The sequence below is a fragment of the Macaca fascicularis genome, chromosome 20, assembly GCF_037993035.2.
Source record: "Macaca fascicularis isolate 582-1 chromosome 20, T2T-MFA8v1.1".
Lineage (NCBI taxonomy): Eukaryota > Metazoa > Chordata > Mammalia > Primates > Cercopithecidae > Macaca > Macaca fascicularis.
In genome coordinates, this window is record NC_088394.1 from 11,226,936 (window position 1) to 11,246,544 (window position 19,609).

The window sequence follows — 19,609 nt, forward strand, 5'->3', positions numbered from 1 at the left end:
CAAAGATAGCTTTTGCTACCTTTGGCATTCCTTAGATAGAAGTTAGAGGGATCTCTTTCTCTCTCTCCTTCTCTCTCTGTCTGAATTTTTCAGTTTTCAGCAGAGTATGCAGTAGAAAATAGTCTCATTCCATCATGACCTCATCCTTTAAAGCAGAGGTCTTTATTAAATACAAATGAAATGAAAGAACACAATCTAGTAACAATGAACAGGAAGGCTGAAAAAAAAGAACAGGATCAGTCATTTGTGGGGATCCCTGAGAAGTGAAAAAATTGGGCTACTTGTTCAAATACGAAGAACTTTAAAGCTGAGCGCAGTGGCTCCCACTGGCAATTCCAATGCTTTGGGGAGCCAAGGTGGGAGGATCACATGAGCCCAGGAGTTCAAAGCCAGCATAGGCAACATAGTGAGACCACCCCCCGCCATAAAAGAATGAATGAATGGATGGATGGATGAACGAATACATAAATTTTAGGAGCATTCTTCTCCATGACTATGAAATATTTATTTCTTGTAAGAATGTTCTACTTGATGCCAGACACAGTGAGTGGCTCACATCTGCAATCCCAGCACTTTGGGAGGCCAAGGCAGGAGGATCGCTTGAGGCCAGGAGTTCTAGACCAGCATAGGCAACATAGCGAGACTTTGTCTCTACAAGAGATATATATAAAATAATTTAAAATGGCACGAGCAGATCATTCTCCCAAGCATGGGGGCCTTGGATGCATGGAACTGTGTGCAACTACACAGGTTGCAGGGCTGCAAAGCTGGCTCCATTAAAGAAGCAGAGGGAGACTGTCCAGTGATAAATTGTCCATTTATCAATTGCTCACTGTAAAAACCATACATTATTATCTTGATGAGAAATCGACTGACCCCCTGCCCCTCAAAACGGCAGCATTCTCCCCTAGAGGTCATCATCGTTGGGAACATTAGAGTCTTGCTCTGGGCAATCTGGTTTTAAACTTTATTTTCCATGTACAGTTTCAGATTATACAAAACATAGAAAATAGACTATTTTAAAGGTACATTAAGTAGGAAGTTCCTAACTACCCTAAAATCACAAACCAAGATTCCAAATGAACCTCTAGGCCTTGCCCTAACATTTCCCCAACACCACAAAATTGGCCAACTTGCTCTATTGTAAGTAACCTTTTAACTATTAGCGAGTTTAGTAATATCCCGTAAGGCAGATTTTAAACTATGATACAGCTTCTATCTAGGCCACTGTGTTTAGTGTGTTTACAAACAGGCTTGGAGTTCTCGGTTTCTTCATCATCAGTGAACACAGAGCATCCTAGAGCACCAGCCTGTTCATGAGGGGTGTGCACAAAAGCACGCAAACTATAGCAGAGTGTGTGGGAGTGAGGAGGTTTGATGTTCCTATATTCAGGTATATGTATACACATTCACACAGACCAACAAGTCAAGCATTCTCCAAACTCATTTGAACAGAGACCCAAAATAATTTTAATGCAAATAACAAAATGAGTTAGTCTCCATCACATCGCCCCTCAATGAAAGAATTACAGTACTTTATAAAAATGTCATAAAATGCGCAAACTACGGTTCCTTCAAATACAGTTGATGCTATCTTTGGTCCTAATATTTGCTTCTTGGATGTCGACTAATTTTGTTGTTGTTATTGTTCTTGAATAACTGGTAATAAGCACCAAGTGGCGGCAGATTCTACCTACAGGTGAGAAGCTTGGATGTTTTCTCCCTGATGTTGTCATTTCTTTCCAACTTCCCAAATCCGTGTCACACAGCAGGGAAGAGGCATCTCTCATGTCTCAAAAAACCTTAATGGCACAGGTGGGTGTGGGCACTGAATGTTGTACAGTAGTGGCAACCAGCCAGGAAAATCCACAGGGTCATTTCAGACTGCATTCAACACAGATACTCACGTAGCCCTGACGTTTCTTGTGAAGGGAATTCACGTATTGCTTGGAGGGGGTTGATCTCTGGTTCTAAGGTGTTTTGTTGCCAGTGTGACTACCAGAAAATTATAGATGGCTGGGCACAGTGGCTCACGCCTGTAATCCCAGCACTTTGGAAGGCTGAGACGGTGGATCACCTGAGGTCGGGAGTTCAAGACCAGCCTGACCAACATGGAGAAACCCCATCTCTACTAAAAATACAAAAATTAGCTGGGCGTGGTGGCACATGCCTGTAATCCCAGCTACTCAGGAGGCTGAGGCAGGAGAATCAGTTGAACCCAGGAGGCAGAGGTTGCAGTGAGCCAAGATGGTGCCATTGCACCACTCCAGCCTGGGCAACAAGAGCGAAATTCAGCGGAAAAAAAAAAAAAGAAGAAAATTATAGGAAAGCCACCAAGGTAGAAAGTTTCAAGGGAACTTAAGATTCAACTTCCTCTATGAGCCTGGGTAGCATCCTGTTAATCCTAGGGGTGTAAACCACATTCTTGCCCACGATATGATCAGTGATAGTATCTCGTGGAGGCAGGAGGTGACATTTGTCCTGTCTCTGGCCCCAGGCCACCCCGTACTGCATTGGCGGCTTCTCCATAGGGAGGGGGTCGTATCTCAGAGTCCAAACTTCATGAGGGCAGGGGAGATATCTGAATTTGCTCACCCCTGTATTTTCAGAGCCCCACACAGTGCCTGGAACATGATAAACATTTAATACTATCTGTCAAAAACAAATGAATGAAAGAGTAGATGCAAAGAGCCAATCTTGCATTGAAGAGATATCCATGGTGGCCCTAAAACTACTCAAGCCAGACGTGTCTTCAGCTCCGCTGGAACTGAGCTGGTGGCAAATCATCACTCCACTCAGCAGAAGGTCAAGTGCACAAGTATTTAAATAGCACAAGGTCCCACACCCCCTCCCAGGACAGCCCCCAGCATCCTGCTCCAACTTAAGCAGAAAAAAACAATGAGGTGCAAACAGCTTCTCTCCTGGGATGGTTCCTGGGTGGCCTGCATTGCCACAAGGCACATCAGGCTTTGATCCTGAAGGACGAGCCCCTAAAAGCCCTATTTCTCACCACAGTCTTAAAATCACCTTCAAAACATTCACCCAGACCCGCTGAATCAGCCTGTCCCAAGTGGCATGGGAACCCCTAAAGCTTGAAAACTCTGGCTCTATGGGACCCTCTCACCACATTTACTGTTGGGACCATGGGCCTCTCCACAGACATGTTTTCTGGGTGTTACAGACAGGTACTGTCCAATAAATGTCATCTGCACGAACTGAATGGAGCTATATTTAGACTGATCCAAATGCCTAAATGCCTCCAGGAGCATTTAAAAATAGGCACGCATAAAGCAGATTCCCTCCCATGTCACAGGTCTCGATTTTGAATTATTTTATTTTATATGTATTTTTTGAGACAGTCTCAGACTGTCGCCCGGGTTGGAGTGCAGCGGTGCAATCTCGGCTCACTGCAACCTCCACCTCCCAGGTTCAAGTGATTCTCCTTGCCTCAGCCTCCCAAGTAGTTGGTATTACAGGCACCTGCCACCATGCCTGGCTAATTTTCTTGTATTTTTAGTAGAGACAGGGTTTCACTATGTTGGCCAGGCTAGTCTTAAACTCCTGACTTCGTGATCCACCTGCCTCAGCCTTCCAAAGTGCTGGGATTACAGGTGTGAGCCACTGCACCCAGATGATTTTGAATTCTTAGTGGCGTTCTTTGCAGCCTCCATCACAGTGTGTAATTAGTTTCTTTTTTTGAGATGGAGTCTCGCTCTGTTGCCTAGGCTGGAGTGCAGTGGCACAATCTTGGCTCACTGCAACCTCTGCCTCCTGGTTCAAGTGATTCTCCTGCCTCCGCCTCCTGATAGCTGGGATTACAGGTGCGCATCACCATGCCCAGCTCATTTTTGTATTTTTAGTAGAGACGGGGTTTCACCATTTTGGCCAGGCTGGTCTCGAACTCCTGACCTCAGGTGATCTACCCGCCTTGGCCTCCCAAAGTACTGGGATTACAACGGTGAGCCACTGCACACAGCCAGTTTTTCTAATTAAGTTTTAATCTATCTTCTCCACTAGGCCATGAGCCCTAAGAGGACATTGTTTTGAGAGGGTATCCCCTGTGCCTGGCACACGCATGCAAGTCATGATTTATGTTGATGAATGAATGAATGAATGAATGAATGAATGAATGGTGGGTGGGTCCTCTGAGGCTCTAGAAATAGGGGTGAGAGGCCAGCCAGGTGTAGCATAAAGGGCTGGACAAGAAGGGAGAGGCCTTCTGGGATAGGATAGGAAGGAGGCTGCACCCCACTCCCTGAAGGTGTCTATGAGTTCACATGGCCCAGGAATGGGGTTTGGGGGCCCTAGATGTAGACAGCTGTGGCAATGGAGGCCAAGGTTTTGGCCTGCTGTGGGGGTTACATTCACCTCCCCATCTCCACATGATGACATCCTAGCATTTTTGAGGCAGTTCTGCTCACCCGGCCCAGGGACTATGGTCCCAACTCCAATGCATCTGAAGCGTTGCCCAGGGAGCGTGTTAGAAATGCAGATTCCCCAGCCCCATCCCTTGAAGACTCCGATTCTGTAGATCTGGGGTGAGGGGGGTGCGCTGTAGGTCTTGCCTGAAGGTGAGTCTAAATCTGGCACACAGGTAAAGGATCACCATTCCTAAGGCAAGCAGGTGACACTGTTGGCAAATTGAGGTGAGACTTTTTCTGACCTGCCCCTATGCCAGAGGGTTGTTTGAGCTCTGGTTTGGATACAGACAGAATGCCAGGGGCTACACCTGCTTCTCACTTGGAACTCGGCCTAAACCTCTCAGGAAGCTGTCATTCTTCTATACCGCACTTCACCCTCTTCCACCCACCACTAGCAGAGAGATTCGGGCGGGGCTTGGGCCGGCTGAAACCTATAGGAAGCGCATCCCCAGAGACCCGGCTTTCCCAGCCTCTCGTCTCCTCCCATCACAGCCCCACAGTTAAGAAATGTCCGGTCGAGCGCTTTTGGATTTGAGCATTGCTGGATTTTTGCTTGTGTCTTGCTGAGACTTTTGAGTGGGCAGGAGTTCTGAATACCAGCCTTCATAGTCTATTCTCTGATCTCAAGAATGCAAAAACTCTTCTCTCTTTTGGATTTTTTTTCTTTTTTCTTTTTTTTTTTTCTTTTTGGCTTTTAAAGGAAACAATACGTTTGCTAGAAAAACCTCAAAAAAATAATGATTATATACAAAATGGTTATCTGAATGTGGATTCTGTACGGCAGTGAAAGCAACCCAGCTCCGGGCTCTATTTGCGCTTCCTCAGTATCAGGTACATCATGCCGCTGACGAAGGTGCAGGCGAACGCCACCCACGCCAGGATGTAGGAGTAGCCGTAGCTGCCGCCTTCGGTCATGTAATAGAATTGCATGTTTTTCTCGTGAATATCTTCACGCCTGTCTGTATAAATGGAGGCCGCAATCATGACACACAGACCTGTCAGGAAGAAAGGTGAATTTTGAATAAATCATGGACCACAGCGCACCCTGGGTACAAACTTCAGCTTTTACTCTTTGTTTATTATTATTTTGTTGAAGAGACAGGATTTTGTCATGTCACCCAGGCTGGTCTTGAACTCCTGAGTTCAAGCAATCTGCCTGCCTTGGCCTCTCAAAGTGCTGGGATTACAGACGTGAGCCACCGCGGCCAGCCTTAAGCTCTTGTTATTAACAGGTATTTATTTTAGTCTATTGGAAAAATTACAACTGATGTTTTGTGGAAGGATATTGTCACCTACCCTGTAGCTATTTTGCTTCCCACTCTTGCTAACTAAACCCAGTTTTGTTTGGGCAGCCACATCACCAACCCAGAGCGTGAACAGATGTGTCCCGTAGACAGGAAGCAGTTTAGGTTTTCTGTGGGCCATAGTCACACAAGTCCGCCACAGTTGCATGACAACACCCATAGAAGATACAAAAATGAATGATAATGGTGGTGTTACAATAAAATTTTATTTACAAAAACACATGGCAGGCCAGATTTGACCTATGAGCCATAGTTTGCCAGGCCTTCTTCTTGGCAATCTGGTTCCTGTTTACTTGTTACAGTCGATGGGTCAGTATGTGTACCAGTCCTGACCACAGAAAACCTTCACTGAAAAATATGACTACCTGGGCCAGGCACTGTGACTCACTCCTGTAATCCCAGCACTTTGCAAGGCCAAGGCAGGTGGATCACCTGAGGTCAGTAGTTTGAGACCAGCCTGGCCAACATGGTGAAACCTCGTCTCTACTAAAAATACAAAAAATTAGCCAGGCGTAGTGGCAGGCGCCTGTAATCTCAGCTACTAGGGAGGCTGAGGCAGGAGAATCGCTTGAACTCAGGAGGTGGAGGTTGCAGTGAGCCAAGATCGCGCCATTGCACTCCAGCCTGGATAACAAGAGCTAAAACTTCCTCTCAAAAAAAAAAAAAGAAAAATGCAACAGCCTGAAAAGAGAGAGATGAGGGAGGAGAAAGCTTTTTTAAGTTGCTCCACTTTCTCTTGCTGACTGCTTTAGATATTGTAGGGGCAGGATGAAATGTCTGGAGTTGCAACAGCCTTTTTGGAGCCATGAAAAGGTCAACACCAACACTAAAAATGACAGAATAGAAGGATGGAATGAATGAGTGGAAGTGCTTGACGCTGACGCTGACGCTGCCAAATCAGCTCTAGAGCCTTTTCTACCTCCAGAGTACTTTTTACGTAAAAATAGTAACTATCTTTGCGACTGAAGACACAGTTAATTGATTTCCTCTTACATAAGGCCAAAAGCACCCTAACTGTAATACTTGTGGTCCTTGGCCGGGTGTGGTGGATCATGCCTGTAATCCCAGCACTTTGGGAGGTTAAGGCGGGCCGATCACTTGAGCCCAGGAGTTCAAGACCAGCCTGGCCAACAGAGCAAAACCTCATCTCTACTAAAAATACAAAAATTAGCTCAGTGTGTTGGTGTACACCTTGTAGTCCCAGCTACTCGGGAGGCTGAGGCACGAGAATCGCCTGAACCCGGGAGGCAGAGGTTGCAGAGAGCCAAGGTCGCACCACTGCACTCCAGCTTGGGTGACAGAGCAAAATCCTATCTCAAAAAATAAAAAAAGAAATACTTGCTGTCCCAATACTTACAGACATTAGAGCTAAGATGAGGTTAAGTGCTGTGGTTTTCCTTGGGGGACCTATCCCCCTCCTGGCCAGGCAGTTTTGGTGGGACTGTCCTTCAAGACGCCTAGACAGTCTCTAGCCCGGGGCCAAGCACGCAATCTCTGCCAATCAGACTCTCACTCCTGGAAACCTGAATCTAAACAATGACCCTGTTAGGCTTCCTTGATTCTGACGGCATCTCCCTGAAGCCGCTGCCTGTCAGTGGCTGGTGCCTGGATCTTCTATCCAAGACTTGGATTTTCAGCTTTTCCTTTGATTCCTGCAAGCTACCCCCAGAATCCCATCTCTCACATGAGTAAGGGTATCTGCCGCTTGCGTCTGCCTGATATGGCATCTAAACACTCCGCAGTTTGAAGCAGAACAGGGAGGCCCAGGTCTTTGGACCAGAAAATGGCCAAAGAAATTGGGGAGAAGGGGATGCTATGGAAGGAAAATAGGAAGACGTGTGAGTTTCATATTAAAAATATGGGGGAATTTTCATATATATGAAAATTTATATATAAAATTCCTAAATATATACATTAGGGTAATCAGTTTTGACTAAGTGGCTTTACAGATCAACAGACAAACAGAGACAATAACGGAACATAAACTTCAGAAGCTGGGCGCGGTGGCTCATGGTCGGAATCCCGGCATTTGGATAGGCTGACACTGGCGGACTGCCAGACCAGCCTGGGCAACACGGTGAAACTCCATCTCTATGAGAAGTATAGAAATTAGCCAGGCATAATGGCGCATGTCTGTAGTCCCGGCTATTCGGGAGGCTGAGGTGGGAGCATTGCTTGAGCCATGGAGGATGAGGCTACAGTGAGCCACGATCACACCACCGTACTTCAGCCTGGGCAAAAGAGTAACCACCCAACCCCCCCCACCCCAAGTTGAATGACGGGATTCAATTGCCTTTAATGGGGTCGGGGAGGGTGGGGGTCCACGCCTCTAACTGGCAGATACAGAGACAGTAAAGGAGGGGGAACAGACACCTCCTCACTACCTTGCCTGGGGTCCTTGGGAAGGTCGCATTCCCCCTTTAGGCCTCATTTGTTCTGGCTCATTGCTCTCCAATGCTTGGCTCAGGGACAGGAGTACAAGTCCCCAGGTTCTAACCCAGCAGATTCTGATTCAAGAGGGCAGGCTGGAGCCTTGGGAGTCTGCACTTTAGAAAGGTCCCTGGAAGGATTGGGGTGGATTTGGGGGGTTCTCAAGATCAAGTGACCATCTGGAGTCTTTTGCACTTGAAAACACTTCCATTCTCTGCCTAGAAGGCATGGTATCTGGCTATCCAGTGAAAGTGCCCCAAGGGGAGGGGACGCTGAGTGTGACCAACCACCCTACTTTGCCCTGGCCTGGGGTTTCCTAGGATGTGGAACTTTCAGTGTTTTTATTTTATGTTGTATTTTATTTTATTTTATAATTTTTTCAAGACAGAGTCTCACTCTGTCCCTCAGGCTGGAGTGCAGTGGTGCTATGGTTTGGCTGGGCTGGTCCCCACCCAAATCTGACCTTGAATTGTAATAATCCCCACGTGTCAAGGGCGGGGCCGGTGGAGGTCACTGAATCAAGGGGGCGGTTCCCCCATACTGTTCTCGTGGTAGTAAGTCTCGCGAGATATGATGGTTTTACAAATGGGAGTTCCCCTGCACACGCTCTCTTTCCCGCCGCCATGTAAGCCCTTTTGTTCTCCCTTGTCTTCCACTATGACTGTGAGGCCTTCCCAGCCATGTGGAACTGTAAGTCCATTAAGCCTCTTTCCTTTACAGATTACCCAGTCTCAGGTATGTCTTTATTTATTTATTTATTTATTTTTGTTTGTTTGTTTGTTTGTTTGTTTTTTGAGATGGAGTCTCGCTCTGTCACCCAGGCTGGAGTGCAGTGGCCGGATCTCAGCTCACTGCAAGCTCTGCCTCCCGGGTTTACGCCATTCTCCTGCCTCAGCCTCCCTAGTAGCTGGGACTACAGGTGCCCGCCACCTCACCCGGCTAGTTTTTTGTATTTTTTAGTAGAGACGGGGTTTCACCGGGTTAGCCAGGATGGTCTCGATCTCCTGACCTCGTGATCCGCCCGTCTCGGCCTCCCAAAGTGCTGGGATTACAGGCTTGAGCCACCGCGCCCGGCCAGGTATGTCTTTATTAGCAGCGTGAGAATGGACTAATACAAGTGGTACAGCACCCCACAGCTCACAGCAGCCTTCACCTCTCAGGCCCAAATGATCTCCCACTCCAGCCTCCCGAGTAGCTGGGACTACAGGTGTGCTCCGCCATGCTTGGCTAATTTTTTTTTTTTTTTTTTTTTGTATAGATGAGGTCTCACTATGTTGCCCAGGCTGTTCTTGAACTCCTGGGCTCAAGCAATCCTCCTGCATGGGCCTCTCAAAGTGTTCCTGCACCTGGTCAGGACTTTTAGTTTTAAAACAGAGGATGGTCCCAGGCAAACTAGAACAAGTTGTCACTGCACTGATGACACGTTTCAGGGTCATCCTGAGGGTATGGCAGGTTTGGACTTGAACCTAGCTGGGGAGGTGGAGGGCTGGAAGGAGGTGGTAGTTAGGGTGATTACGTCCAGGCAGCCTAAGCTGGCTCTGACACCCGGATTTCTTGCCTTCATCAAGCCACTCGTTAACTCCTGACCGGAAAGCACCCTAGAAGGGACTTCCGCATTTTGTCATCAGAAAGCTTTAAATCGTCACTGAGAAGCGACAAACGATCATGACGTGGCTTCTGACTTCTGATCTGACTTCAGCCTTGCTAAAATTCCTAAGTAGAAAAAAAATGCTCTGAGACCTCTGCTTCCTCCAAGTTTCTCCAGGACTGAGGCTGTGCCTTGTTCATCTCTTGAGCCCCTGCAGCCAGCACAGGCCTGGCGCAATGTGGGCACATCTGTCACCCACCAGCCTGAAACTTGTTGATGGCTTCCCACCAGCTTAGAACAAACACCCCAAACCCTTTCTATGGCCTGCAAGAATCCATGGAGCATGGCCCTGCCTGCCCTGCTGGCTCATTTCCCACTGCACTCCAGCCCCACTGGGCAGCTCTCTGTCCCTCCCATCGCAGGGCTTCCATCATGCTGTTCCCTCTACCCAGGACACTGTTCCCTCCTCTCCGTATTGAGACAGAACACTGTCAACAGCAACTCCTACTCACCCTCCAGATCCTCTGGCTTCATGTCTCCAGGACGCCTTCCCTGGACTCCCAACTCAATCCAAACTCCCGACTATAAAATGTCCCACTGTGGTACAGCATGTGTGCGCACACACACATACACACACACACACACACACACACACACACACACACACACACGCACACACACACGCACACACACACACACACACACACACGCACACACACACACGCACACACACACACACACACACACACACACACGCACACAGCACCGCACGGCTGCCAATTTCTCCTTTCCAAATCCTCCCTCCTCCTGGCTTCCCTCCTGGCGGCTGGGAAGGGAGTGCTTATTCCAGGAAGCCACTTGTTAGGGAAGCCCGTCGATTTACTTACATGCCATTAGCTGGATGATGGAGGTTAGGACAAACCTCTCTCCCTGCTTCAGGCGGAAGAGCTGGAGCACGAAGATGAAGAAGGCGATGCAGCAGAGAATGGTGGAGAGGATCATCGTGGCCTGGACCGCCTGCAGCGTGGAGTACTCTGCGGGAAAAGGGTGGGGGCGCAGGACTGAGGACATTGGCCAGCCGGCACTGCGGGGTGCACGGTAACTGCGGCAGCTCCAGAGTAGGGGTGACAGGAGGCAAACAGGCAGGGGTTCAGGCTGTCGTCTACACGGTCCGAGCACAAGGGCAGCCAAGGAGTCTTCCAGACCCCCTGCCCTTCACCTCCAGTGTCCATTTGACCGGACAATCCTCAGCACCCTTATCTGGAAGACGAGGCAAGAACCACTTGCTCTGCATTCTTCCCGGTCTGGGTCACAGCTCCCAAATGCTTGGCTCATGAACAGGGGATTCTTTTGAAGTACAAATCCCACGTTCCAACGTGGTAGATTCTGACTCAACAAGTCAGGATGGGGCCTTGGGGGTCTACATTTTAGAGAGGGATTCTTGTGGACTTGGGGCTCACGGGACCGTGACCTTGTGAAGTGCTCTGTAGACCCCATAGTAGCCTGCAGGTATCAGAGGCTGATCTTCACGGTCACTACTTACAAGGAGAAGGAGAGCTCCTTTCTTTTCAGGTCAGCCTTAACAGAGACTGGGGTGTCAAGGTTTGGGGCTCAGTACAGAGAAGTTTCAGTGGAGAAGGGAGGTCTAGGGTGGAGGGTGTCACATGCGGGCAGGTCACAGTGAAGCTATGCGTAGAAAGCTATGTGGCGTAAGGAAGGCGTCCTGCACATGGGTTACAGCCACCTTCGTGGGCCTCAGTTTCCTCACCTGTAAAACGGGGATACATTTTTTTTTTTTTGAGACAGGGTCTCACTCTGACATCCAGGCTGGAGTGCAGTGGCACAACCATAGCTCACTGCAGCCTTGAACTCTTGGGCTCAAGTGATCCTCTTGCCTCAGTCTCCTGTGTAGCTGGGACTACAGGCATGTCTGGCTAATTTTTAAAAAAGTTTTGTAGGGATGGAGTCTCACTATGTTGCTCACGCTGGTCTTGAACTCTAAAATAGGGATACTAATAGCTCCTCCCTCATCGGGCTGGGAAGGGAGAGTAAACTCGTCTACGTAAGGGCGTTTAGAGGGTGCAGGCAAGGTGGGAGTCCTGTATAAGAGCTGAATGCTGAATGTTAACCACCAGGATGAGGCCAAAAGATAAGGTGAGGGGACAGTGTCCATGCTGCACAGCAAACCTAAGGCACACCTTCATTTTCTTTTTCTTTTTTTTCCTAAAATTTTGCAGTTTTGCCCAAAAACTCACTAGAGTGAACATAATTTGTAAGTACTTAACGAAACGTCTAGAGCTGTGGATTTAATCCATTCTGGCTACACATCATGGTTACTTGGAGAGCATCTAGCCTCTCCCCCAATTCCTTACAGGGAGCAAAAGAAGTCAGACCGGCTCCCCCTCTATGACACACACCACATGACCCCGTTCCTACGAGGCCCAGGAACAGGTGGAAGTGAGTTACAGTGACAGAAGTCAGAAGTGGTTGCCTTCAGGGCAGAAAGTGGTGGCAACTGTGTGGACGGGGGCCCGAGGAACTTTCTGGAGAGTTGGGAATGTTCTCTGTCTTCTTTTGGATGATGGTTACATGGGTGTTTATACAATTGTCAAAACCCACCAAACTGAGCCCTTAAGAAGCCTGCACCTTGTTTGTAAATTATAACTCCATTAAAAAACAAAAACAAAAACGAAAAACCCAGCAGGCTCTACTGAGATGAAATAAATCAGAATGTCGGGCATTGAGACCAGGCATGAGGGCTTCATAAAGCCACCGAGGGAATTCCAGTGCGGGGCCCAAGTGGTGACCCTCTGGCTTAGAGCAGCACTTCCCCAATCTGCCCAATCCCAGGGATCACCTGGGATTGTTTATTAAAAATGCAGATTTTTAGGCCTCTCCCCCTGGAGATTCTGCTACCATTGTCCTGGAGTGGGCACCAGGAATTTGTATTTTCAGCAACAAGTGACCCACGATGGGGCAAATGGGGAAAACATGCCTTTGGGGGAAAGGATGAATTCATGTTCCTAGAACAGGGTTTCTCAAAGCTGGGAGGGGGTGCAGGATGTGCCCACAAGGCAGCCCCTAAGATGAGTGCATGTGGAACCCAATGAGGACGGGAAACAACGAAAATTCACTGAATGAGAGGGATGCTTACTTTGCTCAGTTTAAATTCCTCTAAGGGCCGGGCGCGGTGACTCAGCCTGTAATCCCAGCACTTTGGGAGGCAGAGGCGGGTGGATCACCTGAGGTCAGGAGTTTGAGACCAGCCTGTCCAACATGGCAAAACCCTGTCTCTACTAAAAATACAAAAATTAGCTGGGCGTGGTGGCACACACCTGTAATCCCAGCTACTCGGGAGATGGAGGTAGGAGGATGGCTTGAACCCAGAAGGCGGGGGCTGCAGTGAGCCGAGATTGCGCCACTGCATTCCAACCTGGGTGACAGAGCAAGACTGTGTCTCTAAAAAATAAATAAATAAAAATAAATAAATAGATTTTTCTAAGGACCTCAAGGAGGAGTTCTTCACCAGCTGCTTTTGCGCTGTAAAAACACCCACTAATATCTGGGTGTTTGGGGTTGTGTTTTAACGTGAAAAGGGCCAGAAACAGGCTCAGAGGCCTCAGGAGGGAAGTGTGTCTGGCCAGACTTTCATAACATCACCGGGCTTCCGATCTAGTATTTTCGGAAAGCTTCTCTTCTTTTATGGCAAGTGAGACTAGTTTATCACTTCTCTTTAACATAGACTTATGGTTTGGGAGGCCGAAGCGGGTGAAGCGGGAGAAGCGCTTCAGCTCAGGAGTTCAAGACCAGCATGGGCAACATGGTGAAACCCTGTGTCTACAGAAAATACAAAAATTAGCCAGGTGTGGTGGCACACACTCGTGTACTGGGGAGGCTGAGGTGGGAGGATCACTGGAACGTGGGGGGCAGAGGTTACAGTGAGCTGTAATTGCACCACTGCACTCCAGCCAGGGTGACAGAGCGAGACCCTGATTCAAAAAATAAAATAAAATAGATTTATGGGCGAGTGCAGTGGCTCATGCCTATAAATCCCAGCACTTTGGGAGGCCAAGGTGGGAGGATCACTCGAAGCCAGGCATGAAAAACCAGCCTGGGCAACATAGCAAGACCCCGTCTCTACTAAATAAATAAATACAGTAGATTTATGTACAGAAAAGTGGGCTACTTTAAAAGTAAACTTTTTAAAGTAAAAAAAAAATTGGCAAACTTCAGGAGAGGGACAGAGAGTGAATATTTTCAGTTTTGTGAACCATATGGTCTCTTGTCAAATGTTCTTTTTGTTTTTAGGGGTGTGTGTGTGCGTGTGTGTGTGCGCGTGTGTAAACAACTTTTAAAAATGTAAAAACTGTTCTTAGCTCCCAGGCCAAACAAAAACAGGCCTTGGACTGCATTTGGCCAGTGGTTCGCCAACCCGTTTTAAAGAAAACTAAGTGAATAATCCCATGTGGAGGATGCGGAAAAACAGCCACAGTGCACAGCAAGCCCTCCCAGTTGGCCTTGCACACTGGCGACAGCTGGCGCTTGCAGAGCACAGGGAAGGAGGGCTGTTCCCAGGGCCAGAGGTTAGAGTGACAGAATAACAGATGAGATGGAAGGGAGCACCGATGGTGTTCCGTGGTTAAGGGCACCGGCTTTAGAGTTGGTCACATCGAGACTGGAATCCTGCCGCCATCATTCGCTCCTGGCTATGTGGCCTTGGGTAACTTAACTGCTCTGTGCCTCAGTTTCCCCATCTTAAAATGGGGCCTATGGTCCCTGCCTGATGGGGCTATGAGATCACCTATGTAAAGGACTGAGACCCATGCCTCACAGTTAAGTAAGTGGTGCCTTCTACTGGTATTTTTGCTGCTTTTATGATGAATATGGATATTGTGATTGAGTGTGGTGAGAATCTGGGACCCAGGGAGTACACTCCTTTGCTCCCTAACAGGATTGTCAGATTTGGCAAACAAACCAAAACAAACACAAAGGCAGGATGCCCAGTAAATGAATATCCAATAGACAACTAACAATTTTTAGGCGAGGCATGGTGGCTCGTCCTCCTCCTTTAGGCTGAGGCAGGCAGATCTCTTGAGCCCACGAGTTTGAGACCAGCCTAGGCAACATGGTGAAACTCCATCTCTACAAAAATTATAAAAATTAGCTGGGCATGGTGGTGACTGCCTGTAGTCCCAGCTATCTGAGAGGCTGAGATGGGAAGATCACTTGAGCCCAGGAGGTCAAGGCTGCAGTGAGCTGTGATCACACCACTGCACTCCAGCCTGGGTGACAGAGTGAGACCCTGCCTCAAAAAACAAACAAACAAAAAACTAAAAACTAAACCCTCCCCCCCAACAAAACCAATAATTTTTAGCATACTTATGCTATGCTAAATATAACCATGTTATATTAACATTTGGGGCATAGTCATACTAAAAAAAAGTACTTATTATTTATCTGAAATCTCCAATTTAACCGGGTATACTGTATTTTATCAGGCAACTGGGATCCCAAAGTATCTATTCCATCGGTTCTATGAAGAAAAACAGAACTGTTCACTTCATAATGAAAAACAGTGGTCAGCATGTTTTTGAATGGGATTTTCTGTATTTCAAAGCCTTTTCATATATTTTAGCTTATTGAAGAGGTGGGCACAGCAACGGCATCGTTATTACTTCTATTCTACAGCTGAGGATGTTGAAATTGGCCTGCCCAATGCGAGGCTACACAGCTTGTCTAGGAACGGAAGCCAGATCTCAGAGTTCTGTTTGCTTGTTTTTGAGACAGGGTCTCACTCTGTCACCCAGGGTGGAGTGCAGTGGCGTGATCTCGTCTCAGAAAACGCAACCTCCGCCTCCTTCGTTCAAGCAATTCTCTTGCTTCGGCCTCCTCAGTAGGTGGGATTATAGGTGTGCACCACCACGCCCAGCTAATTTTTGTATTTTTAGTAGAGACAGGGTTTTGCCATATTGACCAGGCTGGTCTCAAATTCCTGATCTCAAGTAATCCATCTGCCTCTGTCTCCCAAAGTGCTGGGATTACAGGCATGAGCTACTGTGCCCGGCCAGATCTCGGATTTCTTACTGCTGGACGGGGAAAAGTGACTGGAGCATAAATCATGGTCTCTGAGACCATTCAGAGGCAAGTCTTGGATAAAAAAGAAGGGAAGAGAAAATTCTAGATGAGAGCTGAAGCTGGAGAAAAGATGAGGAAGGGAAACTCGGCTGTGCCAAGAGACAGAGAAGAGAAGGCATGAGGTCCAACTCAGCTGGAGTTGGTCTCCCTCCAGCCTCCGGCCTCTCCACACCCCTGACATCTCCAGCTTCTGGTGTCCTCCACTCCAACACATACTGAGCAAACGCGGCCAGGCCCACCGGAGTATGCAGCGAGTGGAGGAGCGGGTGCGGAGTCAGGGAAACCGAAAGCCTCACTCCTGAACGTTCTTTCCTCCCTCAGTGCTTCTCAGTCAGCTTCCTTCATTCACACTCACCTTGAAAGCTGTCATTGATTACTGTACAATTCGTGTTGTTGGTACATATTCTCCAGACATCTGCAAAAAACTCATCTCCTACCCACCAGGCCTGTAACACAAAATGGAAACAGAGAGAAAGGCTGTCTGTTAATGATGCAAACACTGACTCCTAACTAGGCACGAGGCATGGGGGGCTTCTGGGATTCGCAAACTGCAGTGCATTTGAGAATTCCTAGGGAGCTTATTCTAACACAGACTGACTCAGGAGGTCTGGGGTGGGGCCTGGGGTTCTGCACTTCTTTCTTATTTATTTATTTTTTTGAGACAGGGTCTTGCTCCGTCGCCCAGGCTGGAGGGCAGTGGCACAGTCTTGGCTCACTGCAGCCTCCATCTCTTGGGCTCAAGCAATCCTCCCACCTCAGCCTCCTGAGTATCTGGGACTACAGGTGCACATCACCATGCCTGACTAATTTCTGTATATTTTGTAGAGTCAGGGTTTACCGTGTTGCCAGGCTAGTCTTGAACTCCTGACCTCAGGTGATCCACCCACCTCAGCCTCCCACAGTGCTGGGATTACAAACATGAGCCACTGTGCCCAGCCAGGATTCTACATTTCTTGTTTTTCTTCTTTTTTTGTTTTTTTTGAGATGGAGTTTCACTCTTGTTGCCCAGGCTGGAGTGCAGTACATGATCTCAGCTCACTGCAGCCTTCCCATACTGAGTTCGAGTGATTCTCCTGCCTCAGCCTCCTGAGTAGCTGGGATTTAGGGGCATGCACCACCACACCTGGCTAATTTTGTAGTTTTAGTAGACACAGAGTTTCGCCATGTTGGTCAGGCTGGTCTCAAACTCCTGACCTCAGGTGATCCAGCTGCCTCGGCCTCCCAAAGTGCTGGAATTACAGGCATGAGCCACCACGCCCGGCCGGGATTCTACATTTCTAACCGGCTCCAGGTGATGCCCTGCTACTGTCTCCCAAAGGATAAGAGGTGGTCCAGGCCCTCAGAGAGTATGGGAGAAAAGATAAGGCTGAGTTGGTGGAAATATTAGCAGACAGGGCTGGGCACGGTGGCTCATGCCTGTAATTTCAGCACTTTGGGAGGCCGAGGTGGGAGGATTGCTTGAGCCCAGGAGTTTGAGACCAGCCGGGGCAACTCATCTCTACAAAAAAATACAAAAAAATTAGTCAGGCGTGGTGGTGCATGACTGTAGTCCCAGCTACTCAGGAGCCGGAGGTGGGAGGATCGCTTGAGCCTGGGCAGTAGAGGCTGCAGTGAGCCATGATCGCAACACTACACTCCAGCCTGGGTGACAGAGAGAGACCCTGTCACAAACAAACAAACACTGCAATGGATGGGATGACCAGACAAGATTCTCCTGTCTTCAGCCCAAAGCATTCATTTCCCTCTGTGCTTTGGTGGCTGCTGTTCTTCACCTACTGCCCAAGATGGCCTTCCTTCTACTTTCCAGTTGCCAAGCACAATTCCAAATGCGTAATGAATACCTTCGACTCACTGATGGACAAAGAGTCCATCTGCGTCTTCTCAGTATGTGCCACGATAATATACACGCCCTGGGGGTGCTAGATACGGTTCACTAAGGCTGATGGTTTCCTGCCCCTAATGTCTGTGTATCCTTTTCACTAAGTCTGGGGCCTTTTCTGGATCCCAAAGGACTAGATGGGAAGAAATAGAAAAAAGATTCTAAAAGAACATTCGGTCCCATTGATTTCACAGTGGCTCCTGGAATGGTGGGTCCAAATACTATAATCCAGGGTTCCCCAGCCCATGGGCCACAGACTGGTACCTGTCTGTGGCCTGTTAGGAACCAGGCCATGCAGTAGGAGGTGAGCAGCCAGTGAAGGAAGCTTCATCTGTATTTATAGCTGCTCCCCATCGCTCACACTACTGCCTGAGCTCTGCCTCCTGTCAGGTCACCAGGGACATTAGATTCTTATAGGAGGGTCAACCTTATTGTGAACGGTGCATGCCAGGGATCTAGGCCGCACGCTCCTTATGAGACTCTAATGCCTGATGATCTGTCATTGTCTCCCATCATCCCCAGATGGGACCGTCTAGTCCAGAAAAACAAGCTCAGGGCTCCCACTGATTCCATTATGACGAGTTATATAATTACTCCATTATATATTACAATGTAATAATAATAAAGTACGTAATAAATGTAATGCACTTCAATCATTCTGAAACCATCCCCCTGCAATGCCCCCTCCCCAATCTGTGGAAAAATTGTCTTCCATGAAACAAGTCCCTGGTGCCAAAAAGGTTGGGGACCACTGCTATACTCCATAGCATCAATGTGGTCCCTACCCAGGCCACTCACAGCAGCTCAGCAAGAAGCTCCAGAACCCAAATGCGATTACTGTGCTCATCTCCCCTGACAGGATCCAGGACCAGGAGCCTCTGGAATGGCTCAAATCCTGGCTCTGCTGCTTACTGCACTGTAAACTCTGCCAAGTGCCCGAATGGCCCTGAGGCTCAGCTCCTTCACCTGTAACCCAGTGCAAGGAGAGGTTGGTGCCCTACCTGGTACAGTTGGGGTGGAGATCACATGAGATGACATGCATAAAAGGGCCATACTGATCGCTAAGTGACAGGTGTTATCGTTTATGTTATTATTGTCATGATGATTCAACAGGAGCCGTATATGTAGACAGAGTTGGTGGCCACTCGTATGGTGTACTTCTTGGCTTTCTGAGCAATGTTTCTGCCCTTTAATTATCTCTGCAGTCTAAAATGAGCAGGATGGACGCCAGATCTTTGGATCGGTGTATAAGCCAGAGAGAAGCTCTGTTAAAAAGCTTCCCTAATGTCACTCCCTGCTTGGGGGGATATTAATCTATGCCAAGAGGTTATTCATCCAATACATTCCTGCCATATGGCTGCAAGCTGGATACTAAAGGAAAACGTTAAATTTTTCATAGGGGCATAGGTAGAGTCTGGAAAGTTCCATGCATGAGCTCTGCTGGGGAGGACATGGCCGGGTGGGCTAGCAACAAGGGACCCTGGTTGATAAGGAGGTGTCAGGAGTTGGGGGCAGAGGCCACCTGGGATAGGTCACCTGGAGGATCTAGGGCAGTGGTCCTCAACAGAGGGTGATTTTGTTCTCCATGGGACATTTGACAATGTCTGACGATATTTTGGATTGTCATAACCAGGGGTGGGGGTGCTACTGCATCTAGCGGGTAAGGCAAGACATATTGCTGAACTTCCTACAATGCACAGGGAGGCCCCCATAACAAAGGATTATCCAGCCCAAAATGACAATAGTGGCAAGGTTGAGAACTCTGATCTAGAGGAAAGCTGAAGTCACACAACATCCTCAAAGGGCTTCCTAGAGCCCAGCTCTATGAAGGAATCAGGGATGGGAGGACAAA

General features: G+C 48.2%; 1 protein-coding gene and 1 long non-coding RNA gene across 4 annotated transcripts in view; one reads left to right on the plus strand and one right to left on the minus strand.

Annotated features, from left to right (window-relative positions):
• Positions 1-953: 953 nt before the first annotated feature.
• Positions 954-19,609, minus strand: part of EMP2 (epithelial membrane protein 2) — a 53,225-nt gene continuing 34,569 nt past the window's right edge. For all 3 annotated transcript variants that reach the window (XM_005591236.4, XM_045382992.2, XM_015442635.3), the window contains exons 3-5: positions 16,234-16,324; positions 10,631-10,777; positions 954-5,416 (exon numbers count right to left, since the gene is read on the minus strand). In XM_005591236.4, coding sequence (XP_005591293.2) covers positions 5,229-5,416; positions 10,631-10,777; positions 16,234-16,324 — 426 coding nt within the window. In that variant the 3' untranslated portion in view covers positions 954-5,228. The remainder of the gene's footprint in view (positions 5,417-10,630; positions 10,778-16,233; positions 16,325-19,609) is intronic.
• LOC141409314 (uncharacterized) lies at positions 8,490-10,405 on the plus strand. The gene is made up of 2 exons (XR_012429231.1): positions 8,490-8,890; positions 9,234-10,405. It is a non-coding gene; the product is annotated as an uncharacterized lncRNA (long non-coding RNA).